The sequence below is a fragment of the Gallus gallus genome, chromosome 3 (genome assembly GCF_016699485.2).
Source record: "Gallus gallus isolate bGalGal1 chromosome 3, bGalGal1.mat.broiler.GRCg7b, whole genome shotgun sequence".
NCBI lineage: Eukaryota > Metazoa > Chordata > Aves > Galliformes > Phasianidae > Gallus > Gallus gallus.
This window is the reverse complement of record NC_052534.1, coordinates 79,661,440-79,676,142: the sequence shown is the minus strand read 5'-3', so window position 1 is coordinate 79,676,142 and position 14,703 is coordinate 79,661,440. Positions and strand designations below refer to the sequence as shown.

The 14,703-nt window shown below is 36.4% G+C and overlaps 1 protein-coding gene across 1 annotated transcript in view; it reads left to right on the top strand.

The window, feature by feature from the left end:
* Nucleotides 1–14,703, top strand: part of MEI4 (meiotic double-stranded break formation protein 4) — a 69,470-nt gene that overhangs the window by 22,821 nt on the left and 31,946 nt on the right. The window contains exon 4 of the mRNA XM_015284732.4: nucleotides 12,212–12,343. Coding sequence (XP_015140218.2) covers nucleotides 12,212–12,343 — 132 coding nt within the window. The remainder of the gene's footprint in view (nucleotides 1–12,211; nucleotides 12,344–14,703) is intronic.

Sequence of the window (14,703 nt, the reverse complement as noted above, 5' to 3'; positions counted from 1 at the left end):
ATGAGTTTCATTGTCTGTCTTAAGATTTTTGGTTTTTACTTTGACTTTTAGAGTAACTCTGAACAGACATAGTGGTGGAATTGTTTGAGTGTTAGACCTCTCAGTGTGGTGTCCACATGCACGTACCTACACTCCCATGATAGTAAATGTAGTTTGTATTCATGGAACCTCAGGGATGCTGACTGGATCTTAGGTGTCTGTTGTACAATGAGCTCTCAAGTTGCCTTGAGCAAAATGAGAGGTTAGACATCTGCTATGCTTGTAGATACAAATGTGCATTTGTCATAATTTAGAATGAATCTCTGAGTCACTGTGTATGTACCTCAGAATGTAAATATATATTAAAAAAAAACCCAACGAAAACCAACAACCAAGAAACAAAAAACAACATTTCCAAATTAAAGGGGGGAGGGGACAAGAATGTACCTGGATTTTAGTTAGAGGTAGAAAAAGTAAAGCATTCAGAAATAAATGTGTTATACTGAAGCTTTTCCATATGTCTCTAACACAAGGGTGCTTTACGTTTCAGTGTCACTGTAGTGTGATACTTACTTTTTCTGTAGATATGTCCCTCCTCTGTATCTTGAAAGGATGTCAGCATGCATAATGTTTGTGTGATATCAAAAATAGTCATGCAGGTGTATCTCCTGTTATCTTTCTGTGTGATCACAGGATACAAACAGAAAACATGAGTTCAGTGAGACCTTCTTTATAGCTGATGTCTGTTCTATCCACCCGTTCTTTTCCTCCACTCAAATTGGAATTTTATAAATAATAGAAAATAAAGTTAATTTTAGGCACACAACTGAGAAACTCTCCAAACAGAGGTTGTTTGTTGATTGGAGGAATCTAGGGGGAGAACAGAGCGCAAAGAGAAGGTAAGGGAGAGATGTTACAGATTAAATGAGAGAAAAAAACCTGATAGTTAGGGAATGTTTCAAGTCTGCAAAGTGCTTTTAGAAATCATTCAGGAAGGGTGGAGTGTGCCCACATAATTTGCAAGTGGCATCTTTCCTCTGAATAACTTCACTAAACAGATGGCTTTTTATGAGATGTTTTATCTCTTGCTTCTACCGCAATATTGACTGAACAGTCATTCATGTCAGCAGTCAATACTTCAATCAAACAGCTTTCAAAGACTTGAAAAATTGTCTAGGACAACTATTAAGGGATAATCCTGATAATTTCCAGATATCTAGGGAAAGGGGGAAATGTGTGTGCTAATTACAATGTTTATAAAGATCTTCTGAAAAAAATATGTGTATTTCCACAGTTTTGATTTGTTTAAAATGAGCTAAAAAATGGAGATAAACATGTAAATTCCAAATTAGTAGTGGAAGTTGCGCAAATAATTCTTCACGTGCTGTGTAGCAGATACCTCCCAGAGACACTTCATGCTTCACTGTTAATCATCACTGTTTACTCAAGTGGTGATTGAAATATCAAGATTATAGGTTTAAAATAAAATTGCCATTAATTACAAGGCTGTCATGTGGAAAGAGTGGCAAACTATGAATTTTGGTTCCAGGAGGATGCTTAAATGCCTGCAGTATAAAAATATTAGGAACTGTGTTGGATCTAACCCTACTAGCTGTCAAAAAGCGTTTGTACAGCCAGCCATCGATGCAGCTGTAGGATCTGATGCAACTTTTCCCTTTGCTTTCCTCACCTATAAAACTGTCAGGATCTGTCAAGGAGGACAAAGAGCTGCAAGAAACACCTTCAAAAAGTGAACAAAGAACCAAATAGCTGTGGGTTATGCTGAATGCCTCATCTTCAAAAGCAATCTCGGCGTTTTGCAGGGTGAATTAAATAACGTTAAAAACCTTTGAGAATCGTAGAAAAGATAATTATTTCTACATTAGATGTAAAGAAAGAAAAACAGCAGTAAAATTACTTGCTTTAACTACCGAGTCCCATTGTTAGAGAGGTTTCTAATTATAAAGCACTGGAAGTGCTTGAGGAGCCAGAAAGACATTTACCTAGAGCTTCTCTGCCTGGATTCAGTTGCATACAGATGGATGGAATTTTTGACCTGAAACTACAGATGGACACAAAGCAAAGAAAATACATCTTTTATTTAAGATAGAGAGGTAGAATAAAAGAAAATATTACATAAAATATAAAACCATTCATCAGCAAAGAACTGCAAAAAGAATTAACCTTTTGAATTTCCCTTTTTTATTTTTCTTTCCCTTCTCCCTCTATGTACAACTGGCAAACAGTCTTTTTGTAAGGAGCCATCTGGAAGCATCTAGAAGGGGTCTTAAGTCAGTGCTGCTAAGGATGAAGCATGAATGCACTGAGGATAAATCGTCTGTTAGAAGACCTATCTTTGCTCCTTCTGCCAGCGTGATCATGCAACCCTGTATTGCTGACACGGAAAAGCTTGTGAGCATCTTGTATCTAATTCTGGTACAGATGAGCTCTCACAGTGTGAAATTTGTGACAGTCACTGCTGTCTTTGGATCAAGCTCTTACTTATCACCAGTTTGTGAATCTGCAACACTGAGACTCTTGGAGGTTCACGTTGATGTGTTGCTGTTGGTGTGTTTGTTACCTCTCAGTGTGTGAATTGTTCATTCAGTTAAGAGTCACTCCTCTGTCAACAGAACGACTGTCCTATTTAGGCAGATTCTTTGCAAGTCCTGCTTTGTTGCAAAGAGAGTAATTCAGTCCACTTACGAGAAACCTCTGTTACATTGGGTTGCATTTCTGGAGCCATCAGCTGTGCTTTTCAGATGTGCTGTTCTCAGTACCTGACAAAACAGCATTGTTGCTCCACGATAGTTGTGCTGTATAATCTTAGCCCCAGCAGAGTAGAAACTTTGCCTCTTCTGATCAGATAGAAGCACAGGGATGTTTCTTTTGTTTAATCTGTCTGTTTGAGAATTGACAGCAGCTACCTTAATCCCCTTTCTCGGTCATACAGAATGAATGTACACCTTTCCTGCTTTTTGATCTGTCCAGTTCCAAGATGCATTACTTACTGAATTTTCCATGCTGCACTGGAACTAGGGCTCCTTTCTCCTGTTGCAGGAAAGTGCAACAGTCAGGGACACTGGGAATTCCGAATGCCTGCAGTGTTCAGAATACCATTTGTTTCATGTTTCTGGGGAAGGTTTTGCACAGCTCCTTGAGGTAGGGAATTTCTGAGAGGATGCTAAATTCCTTTTACATGGAAAGCTTCCTGGAGCCTCCCTGCAAATCTACTGTAGGGAATTTGAGCTGGCTGTAATTTCATAGCATATGGAATTAGCTTTAAAAGTCAAATCAATGTAACATAAATGAAGTTACTTTGTACATGTCTTATTTACATCCTTTATATATACAGCTGTGCAAATCATCGAAACAATTATTGGTAAGCGATTTAGAGTGTGGTTCAGTACTTGGGGGAGGGAAGAAAAATACTTTTTCATGCTGCTTCCTTCATTTGAACTGTCTTCAAAGCTGTAGAGGGCATATACTGCCACAGGGTTCTGCATTACACAGGATTGATGTGATGTGATCCCTGGTGATGTCACACTAGTTTATCAGCATCTTGACAGAAGTTCACTTCGCTGGTTGTCTTCTTCTAGGTGTTACTCATAGTGTAATTTGAAGTGTAGTTGATGCTTTGATTATGTGCCTGAAGACACTAGCCTTCACTGTGAGTTCTTAACAGAGACCCATGCCCGTTTGTTGAACCTCTTGTTGTAAGGACTGAATGAAATCACTGAAATAGAAGACAAATTCTGCATTGGTTGAAGGATTCCAGACTACATTTGTGCTGTGTAGGATTCTCCGGCTACACTATTCTGTGATGCTTGGTTTCTGTTCAACAAATACCACACCCATCTGCCCCCCCCCCCCCCCCCCCCCCACCCCGACCCCTTGTAACCTCTTTCCAACAAGGCCCAGAAAGAAAAGAGCCCTCTTTCAGTGAACCATGATTGTTTTCTTCTTCTTTGCTCTATTTAACACATCAATACTGACTTCAAAAGATGCTGTGAAGAGTCACGAATTGCTTGCACCATTTAACAAAATGAAAAATGTTATTTGCTGTTTCCTTCCATTTTCTCTTTTATTTTTTTTGCCCTTGTACTTTGAGAATTCGCTACTGTACCTCTAGGTAGTTGTTTGAAGTTTTTTGTGTTAAAGAATATCTGAAAGGATGCTGAGAAATGAACAGTTTGTAGAAAACATATCCTGTTTGGATCTTCGCTGCCCATTTTAATGTTCCTTGTTTATGTTCCATCTAAAAGTCTTCATGAGCAATTTTGCAAAAGTTCAAATATTACTAATAGTACATTTAGTAGAAAGGCAACTGGAAGAATTCCTGGTAGCCGCTTAATGTTTTTGTGAGAAGGGAGTCACAAACGTTGATGAAAATGCCAGGTTGGAAATGTAGTTCAGCGAAAAGCAGAAAAAGGGAAATAATTGAATCTTACTGTGTTATGGAATATATGGAAGTTTGTTCATGCATTTGAAAAAGTATAAACAAACTAGAACCAGAGTTTCAAATCTTTTCTTATCTAGGATGCAACTTCAGTGATTCATTAATGACTGAATTCGCCCAGAAAAGAGTAATCTTATGACGGTTTAAATAGACAGAGCTGTAGCTGGCTGTGAGTTCCCCCAGACAAGTATTGTTTGCAGCAACTTCTGTCAGCAACTGCCAGGACAGGATTTGACTCCTCAGTTTACGAAAACCTTGCCTGCTCAGGGGCAGAAAATAATTAAAAATAGTTACTCATATCACCAGTGGCTCTCAAGTATGAAACTAGTGAGCTTCAGTTTTCTGAAATTAATTGAGTTCAAAGGGGAGTATCACGGCTCTTGAGACACACTGCGTTTTAGTTAGCCAGAGAATTTCGCATACATAGTGGAACAGCAGTTCATTTGCATGAATATTAGAATGCGTTGCTGGAATTTTATGGTCTAGTAAGAGTCAATGTTTGAATCTCTTGATTGTTGAATTAAATTTTCTCAGCAATCTGTTGTCCTATGTGGAGAGCTATTTAAGTCAAATGGTAATCAGAGTCCATTGTCTTGTAAATCGCTACAGTCTAAAGCAATCACCGGATTGACTGACTCATTTACTTCAGCAAAGTGGATCATAGGAGTAACTAAACAGGAATGAATAAAATAAAATTTTGTCTGCCTCTGAGACTTTTGTCCACCTTCTCAGCCATCCTCAGCTGATATACGTAATGAACAAAAGCTACAATTATTGAAGAGTTATGGGATGAAGTTAGCTGAATATTTTTTTCCTACCATGAGGACAAAGGCTTTTTTGGTGGTATCCAAAATGCCTGTATTGCTGTAAATATGTGTTGAAGTTTTGATTAGTTTTTTAAAATGCTTATATGTAGTTTAATAACAAGAACCATAGAATTTCTCTGTTCTTTTGCCTCTTTGCTAATGAACCTTTTCTTGCTGCTTAAGTTTGTCATGCTTCTCTAGGAAATACGTATATATGCATATGTGTAGGATGTGTGTTTTTCTTGCAGTGATAGGATAGAAATGAAGTAACCTCTACAGAGCCTGTTGTCTAAAGACAATTCCGAAAGATATTCCTTGTATAACTTTCAGTGCTCAATTCTGCAGTGACATCTGCAACCCTGAACGAGGTACCTGTTCTCTTCATGCAGTGCATGCTAGATACTTTGCACTTCTAGTGGATTTAGCGGTGTTCAAAGTTGCTGGCACGTTGTGAACAGAGGGGAATGAGAGACTGAGAGATGAACATCTGAAATCCATTTTCATTTCCAGAGATTCTGTGAATCTTAAACAACTAAATGAGACTTTGATTTGCGTGCTTAAAATTCTTTAAGGGTGACCAGCTCACACTATAGTTTTTAAAAGTTAAAAATGAAAAAAATACTGATTTTATGTGATTATATCCAGTATCTATTTCTAAGCAGTCTGCAGATTAAAGAATTGAATCCATAGCTCTTCTCTTCTGGCTGAGCTCACTCTTGTTGCTTAGTGTCTTCCACATCTTTTAGCGTGGTGCAGGCACCCAGCATTAGCAGGCAGATGGCAGTTCTGTACACTTACAAGCTTCTGACCAGTGCTGTCTAAGAAGGAAGGATCAATAGAAGTATTAATTTGCATCTTGCAGGCAGGGAAGACTTTGCATTTAGAGCTGCTTATAAATAATCAATTGATTGCTTACACTAGTTATTTAAAAATGGGCAGCAGCATCAGCAGCAAATATTCACATGAGCTGCTGCTCTGAGAATGTTTGTTTAAGTGGGGCTAATACTGTTTTCTTGTTGATTCTTGTTGACAGTGTTTACTGGTCCCAGACTCTTGGATGATTTAGATGTGTAGATGCCTGCTTCATGAATCGCTGAAAAGGTGCAGACGTTCAAATATTGACCCCTACCAATGTAGCATTGCTTAAAGTAGTGATGAAAACACAGGATCTAGCAGGATTGCAAGTGTATTAAGTATTTAGCTGGATTTCTTTGTAGATCAACTTCTTGTATGTAGTCTTCAGAGATACTCATAAATTGTGTGTTTGTGTGCCATAAAGTAATACGTCTTTTCTCTAAAAGTGATTGGGCTGAGGTGCAATAAGCAAGATGGAAAGGGATACTACCATGTTGTGGTAGAATAAGAATTAAATTTAACTGTGATTTACAGCCCTGAATTCTTTTAAGATTATCTTGTTCATGTTTTGATTTTTGGGACGTTTGTTTTCTTTAAAACAGCTTAACAGAACATCGCACTACAACCAAGAAAAAAACAAACACAAATTTACAATAGAGTTTATTACATTTATTTTATCTGATCAGCAAGACGTGTTTGTTTTATATGTCTTATATTCTCTTGAGTTAGATAATACATTCAAAATTGGAAAGAAGAGATAAATTTTTATCCCATTAAACTGAATGGAAAAAAGTAAAATTGTAAGTTTAGAATAAAAGACTTCAAGATGGTGTTATTGTGACTGAAGAATTTCTCATATAGCATGGTCTGTAATTGAGAGTGAAAGTTACAAGGAAGTTACCTGGGTAGCAGCTTATCTCAATAGCATACAAAGCTCTATGTCACACTGTCCATCAAAAAGTTTTTCAGCCAAAGCTCAGCAACTGAAGTACTGAACAAAACTCAGTACTGAAGTACTGCAATATAAAAAAGAAACTTGCAGCAAGGAAGCTAGTTGGTAGTCCTAATAGAGAAAATAAGTTTTAGAAGAGTTTTAGAAGCATGAACAGGATTATTAAGGAATAAGTGCTGAGCAGGGGCTCATAATGAACATTACAGGGCCAAGAATTGCAATATAACGTAACAAATTCCTTAGTTTGAAAGACAGGAGAAATAGCACAGCGTTAGCAGGGGGGTTGATGAATGACAACGATCAAATTAACGAAAGAAACAACGCGACAGTATGATAAGGGATACTACTCTGTAAAGAAGTGATTACTTTCAATTGACCTTGATGATTGGGGTGTGAAAGTTAGGATGGACTAAACAAAGTGCAAATGTAATTTACATTCAAAAGAAAGAGTACTGCTTTGCTTTCACTACCCCGTAATTTGAGGATACCTGTTTAATTATTTGCCTTTGTCTTATGTTGCCAAATATGCCAGTTGCTTGGAGGAAGAGTGCTGTTAATTGGCATGAAAGCTGTAAACTACTGGAAAAGAAACAGAGGTTCAATTTTCATAGTCACAAGATATACTGAATCATGCAACTCAGGAAGGAATTATTTTGCTTGCATAAGAACTAACAACTTTGAAACTCGCATGTTTTGAAATTAAAAGAATTAAAATCTAACATATTCTAAACATACAGTTCATATGTAAAGATTTTTATCCCAGTTTTCTGGGGAAACAAGTCTGAGTGCTATTTGTCTTGTTGATCACTCTCTTACTTACTAATAATTTTTGAAAATGATAGCCAGTTTGAAATTGCATGGAAAGAGAAATGAAAAGTTAAAAATACCTTCCAGTAGGTTTTAAAATTGACAAGTTGCAGAACAGACCAAATCAATATGCTTGAGGCAAGCAGAACATTGATACAGTATATTCATTTTGGCAATGCACATCCTTCCCAGCCACTGGGAGAGGTTGCTGTGCATCATCAGGAACATGGGAAGAGAGCAGGAACTGGAGTGTGGAATGAGAGTTAGGGGCAAACAGTCTACCAGACTTCACTGTTTTCTTGTTTTGTGTGTGTTTTCTGTTGGTTTATTTATTTATTTGCAATCTAGTTTTCTGTCTACTTCTGAGAAATCCTAAACAGCGCAGGTTTTATTTCATCTATACCAACTCAGGGGATTAAAAGACTTCTGTTAGTTTTTTAATGTTTGGCTGATAGATTCGAGACCTGAGGAAGTGCTTTTGCTTTATTTTTAATGAAATTACATACTATTTGAACTATTATCAGTTTGAATGTTTTTAGAATTTAATTAGCAATGTATGAGCATCACTCTGAAGGATGGAGTCTTGCTTTTCTTCTGTATTTATGGATCTCTTTCTTATCTAATATAAATTTGATGTACTTTTAATATATACAGCCTCTGAGGGTTTTTTTAAATTCTTTTCTTGCTTTCTTTTTTTTTTTTTAATGTACTATGAGATACACCAAAATGCAACATTGAATCTGTGCTCTTTAATAAATCACTAGCAGGTGGGATTTTTCAGAGACATCAATACTCATATCTCAAGTTCCGTAAGTACCGTCATTATAAAATCCCTATGTACTTCATTTAGTAGAGGCTTAGGCTTTAAATTTGAAGATTCCCTATCACCTATTCCTACAGAATTCCTACTAGAAAATGGTAACTCTTGCCAAAGTAGAAAGAATATAGACTTTTTTTTTTGAAAGATTTACTTTAGAGAGTGTTCTTTGGGAAGAGTATCATTGAAAAACTACTTTATCAAGCCTAGAGCAGACTGTATTATTTGATTTCTGTCTCTGAATTATGGTTGAATCAATGAGTTTTGCCTGTCTAAAGAGTATGGAGTACTGAATAATGTCTAATGAAAGCTCATTAGTTTGTGAAGGTGTCTTCAGAGCACATTTTATCTTTTCATTCCTTTACTTGGTCTCATACTGCTTTTTTTCTTCTAGTAATAGCTGCAGGTATTTTTTTTATGGAACATTTAATTTCAACATTTTAATCTTGCAGATTTTCAAAGCTATATGTGCACAATTTCTGAATCTCCTTTAATATCAGAAATTTATTATTTATCTGTGTCAGCATGAAGATTTGATGCTGATTATAGAAACTTGACTGTCTTTTATAACTTGTATTTATTTGGCATTTACTTGCTAAAGGAGGTGATTAATAGCAAAGATTCATTAAAGTTTGATTGTTACAATTGTGAATAGTAGATTGTCTCATAATGGGCAAATGGTAGCCAAGCTGATGGGTTGCATTAGGCTGGTAAATAGGCATTACATCAGCTGTTGAGAATTGTGGAAGTAATTGAGAAGCTACTGATTAACTATTTCTACAGTAAAATCAGGAAACGGGTGAGAGAAGAAAGATGCTGGGTTGCTTTAGCAGAGTGTGACCATACTGACCCTTAGTCACGGAGAAATTAAAGCAGGGTGATTGTATGTTATTACTTTCCTCAAGGATGTGTATTCTTGGTGGCATTGAAGGCTAAATAACTTATAGAACATATATATGAAATCTCTATATGTTCAGGTAGTACATTCACTTGAAAACTTGAAATGTAGACTGTGATGTCCTTGAGATTGTTGCTCTGTGGAGAAGGGATCTTGAACAGTACAGAATTGGGAACCAGTACTAGTTTCATGGTGGAATGAATATAGTCTCAACACTGTAAGTTGCTGGGATACAGTCGAAAGATCTGTGGTATAAATGTGCCTGAAGATACTGAGCCAGTGTTGTGGGTACTTCTTTGCTTCCATAAGCTTAAAAAAGTCAAAAGTGTGTTGTCTAGGACTAATAGCTAAGTAAGTGTCTAGTAAGGTGTTATTAAAGTTGTAACTCTTAGAAACCCTGGCTAATAAGTGATAGTTAATCCATTTAAGATGTGAAAATAAGTAAATAAATCTGTAAATTGTATTCTTCTTGAACTACGGAAACCTAAGGACTTCAATGCATCCTAAATGCCATCACATCACTTTAAAGACTGATTGATTTCATGCTTGTGTAAGCATTGCTTTTTTAGTAAAATCACAGATATCATTAGCTGTGTTTTGTTGGTAATAACAGTATTTTAATAGAACTGGAACCAGTTGACTTGGCAGGTAATGTCTTGAAACAAGGCAAAAATGTAAATATGGATTCATTGATGTTAAAGGTATACCTGAAAATCCAGTTCCCTACTCAAGCAGGTTCAGTCAGAGCAGGTTGTCAGGGGCTGTGTTCAGTCATGCATTGAATATCCCCAAGGATGGAGACTCCACAGTCTCTCTGGGCAACCTCTATCACTGATTACTCTCACAATATACAGTTTTTTTTTAATCATATTTAAATGGAAATTCCTGTGTTTTGTCTGTTGCTTCTTGTCATTTCACCAGGTACCACTGGGAAGAGTCGGGCTACATCTTCTTTACTTTTCTCCATCATATATACACATTGATAAGATCTCTCCGTGCCTTTTCTTCTAAAGCTGAATAGTTGGAGCTCTCTTAGCAGCTTCTTGTGTTTCAGACATTCCAATCCCTTCATCATCATCTTTGTTGGTTTCTCTCCAGCATGTTTCCTTCTCTGCTGGAGAACCCAGAACTGAACCTCAGCATTCCAAATGCCTTTCACCAGTGGTGAACAGAGGGTAAAGATCACCTCCCTCAATCTGCTGGCAATGCTTCTGCTCTTGAGGACTAGGGTGGTGTTGGCTTATGTCATAAGGACATGTTGCTAGCTTTTTCAACTTGTTAGTCACCAGGAAGCCTACCACTCTTTCTGCTTTTGTATTATCTTCAAACTTGCTGTGGGTGCTGTCTGTCCCATCATAACAGATGTTACTTGTGAAAGTATTAAACAGCTCTGGTACCAACAGCAAGCCTTGAGATATACCACTAGTGAGTAGCATCCAGCAGGATGTTGTACGTCAGATCACAGTCCCCCAAGTGTGGCAGATTGGGCAGATTGAACACCTCCAGGAACAGTGATTCTACCACCTCCTTGGACAGCTCATTCCAGTGCCTGACCACTCTTTTCAGAGAATAATTTTTTCCTAATACCCAACCTGAGACTCCCTATAAACTCATACCCAAACAAAATGGACAAAAAAACAGCAATTGGTCTAAGTGCAGATAAGCATAACCCAGCTAGAGGAATTAACTTCTTGCAGTAGTGCTTTTGAGTAGTTAAGACAAGGTCAGAGTACTGTTTTGTCAGTCAAAAATATCCAGCTGCAGTGTGTTAGCTGTTTCAACAGACACTGTGCGAGCTACTGAATATACTGAATGCTGAAGGGGTATAAAGTTTTATATTCATTATATTTAATGTATTTTTTTTCTTTGAATTCATACATTAGAAAAATATTCTAGTAATATTAAATGAAATAATGTTGCTGTTTAGAGCAGTATGTTACGTAAATTACAGCATTGTATAATGACTGTACATTGCATTTTAGGAAACTTAGAAAATAATTTTTATTTATTTTAAATAGAAAGGAATAGCAACCATAAATCTCATTTAAGTTCACAGAACTCTTTTTGTGGTTCAAGAGACATGCCTAAGTAACAGCCAGTTAAACAACAAATTGCAGCTGAATTGTTTAAATTTGAAAGTCCAGTGCATCTTCTATCAGTTTGCATTTAATCAAGTTTATTCTTGATAACTCTGTTGACTGAAACATCTGGTATAGCTCCTAGCTTGCTTATTTCAAATAATTTGTTTGTTCATTTGCCCACCTGTGACAAAAATGAATCTTTGACTGTCCAGAGTGGTCACTCATTTGCTATGACAGCAGGAAGGGCACAATGACTGCTAATGCCCAAGAGCTGCCCCCTGCAGAATTTGCATCGTTGGAGGCATTTCTTTATATGGTTTAGTGCTAAACTTAATAGAACATGTGATTTCTCGGTAAAGAATGTGGGTTTTCATAAAGGTATATGAGAATATATATCTCCTATACGCTGTATTTACCTTAATTACATACATAAACTATAAGAAAAATGAATTTGATTTCGTTCTTAAAAAAATTGACACGTAAGTCTTGTTTCTGTTTAAGGGGTTCATTTGGGATAAAAAAAAATGCAGATTTTGAAAGATTACATTTCTTTTTAGTTTCAGGCACTGGATGCTGTGTCACACACTCTTGTTTTGCTAGGAAGGAACAACATACTTCGAAATTCTTTAATGTCTTTTCTACTGTCAGAACTACAGCAGTTTGCTGAGCAGATGTTGCAAGCTTACCAGGTACTGCCATTTTTCCTTCTGGAGAACATCCAAGGATTGGTGTTGGGGAGTGTTTTTTCTACACCTATTTGTTTCATGGAATGTAGTCAGTTCATCATTCTGTAGAATGTTGTACAGGGTCTAGCTGGGATGGAGTTAGCTTTCCTCACAGCAGCCATACAGTGCTGTGCTCTACACTTATAGCTAGAATGTCATTGATTTACAACAGTGTACTGGCTGTTGTTGAGCAGTGCTGGCATAGCGTTTTAGTCCGTTGATCATTCTATAAAATGTGCAGGTTTAAGAATCCTCGTTTTACCAGCAGGTTCGGAAGAGATATCAAGGAAAAGAAAAATTCCTGATGGACAAAAGTAAAGTGATCAGAGTGTATGATAGACTGTATAGATTCTAAGATCTTGCTGATCAGATTCTAAGATCATGCTGTGTAATTTGGAAAATACTTGAGTTAATATTAAGAGTTAGTTGAAAGTAATTCTTTAAAGATGTAAATTGTGAGCTGTGCAGGCATACAACTTCAGTATCCAGCTGTAACCATGAAGAATTATGTCTCTCTTTTTCCATTTGTACCTGAGGTTGAAACTTGCATTATTTTTCATCAGAATTAAATTTGTTGCTTCACATTATATTAATTTACACGATACAAATGTTATCCAGCGCTTAAAGTTGTATTTTGTTGATTGTAATGAGTAGGAGATGAAAAGGGAAATGGAGTGGAGATAATATATTTGGTAAAATTGATTTCTTATCTAGATTATAGTATTGAAATGATGTAGAGTTTGAGTAGATGAAACCAGCATAATTTTCTTCAAGTAAACAGTAGAGTTGGAAAGAAAGAGTGAGTGAGTAGATGTTCCTTTTAAAATTTGGAGAAGATGTGAAATCATTTGGGTTTTCATATATTTTTGTGCAGTGGTATATATCTAATAAAAAACGGTACAGTCTCACTTGGGAATATGACTTGATCATGTAGTGTCCTACAAGGGTCAACGAAAAGAAAGCATGCAGCTTGTTATTAAATGGAAAGTGAAGTCATTTGTATGTCTAATTCATCATAGGTGTATCACCAACACTGTGGTCCAGTTTAAAAAATATCCTAGGTGTTGCTTGAGCAGTCTTTATATTGTTCTGTAATGCATGATGTGTAAGTCACAAAAAGGAAAGATTACAAAACTGTATTACCTGAAGTTGAGAAAATTAGTGTAAATTAGTATCCTGTGATTTTAACCACAAAGGATTCTCCTTACACAGTAGCGACTTGGATTTTTTCTAATGGTAATTTGTTTTTATTACTTGCAGTGTAATTTATATATTTATGGGAAAAAAATAGAAGTTTGGATTTGTACATAAATATTAAAAAATTGGTGATTTAATCCTTAAACAATTCCTATATAGCAGCTGGCATAGTAAATGAATTAAAAGTCTGTTTCTCAAGGATGGCTTGATGCCCTTAGTTGTTGTGTACAACAATTTTGCAGTTTGTTAGCTTTTTAACCAACATAAGCAGAAAGAAATTCTGTAAGTGGTTAAAGCTTGTGCCAGGAATAGGAGTTTATTCTGTAGAGTAGGTACAGTGGAAAGTCTAAAAGATGCCACAGAGTTTTTCCTCACTCTCTAATAAGTTGTTTTCCTATGTAACCCTTACATAGGAACACCTACCATCTTTCCTGCCCTTCATCAGGAGGATTTTTGTATGAAACATCTTTGTGTAAAGAGCTGGCCCAGTTTCAGAGCTCAGGAGAATTTCTGGGGGGGCAGGAACTTGCATGCAAAAGAAAAAATAAAGATTCTTTTGATCTGTTTCTTCATATTTACTATATGTAAAAAAAAAAAAAAAAAAAAAAATAGGGACAGCAAAATACATTTGTTACTTGACTTTTTCAGCCTCAGGACCAGGTCTATTTTCAGGTAAACTCTTTGCTACCTATATGTCTCCATTTGTCACATTTTACTTACCTTGTATTTGTGCTTACTGCAGATCTTTTCTATTATCAATACATAATACAGATTTCCAGATTTTATACTATCAAAAGCCTTCACAAAATGCCTGCCGCCTTTAGTATGAGGAGATGTATTTTCACTGTTGTGCAAAGGGAAGCATAGAAAGATTTTCTGACTTAATGAGTTTTAAAAGGTTAACAACTTAATGAGGTTCCCTTTTACCCCTTCTTTAAACAGCACTTTTTGTGCACCCCTCTGAAGATCTTTTTGGATCATATAGTCCTCTCGCATTCAAGAATTTAGAAACGTGTTTCCATAAAGAAAGCTTACTGCTCTGCTTCTGTGTTGTTCCACTGTTAAAAATCTGCCTTCTGTTCCTGAAATGATATAACCTCTTTTATTTATTTATTTCTGTATTTATT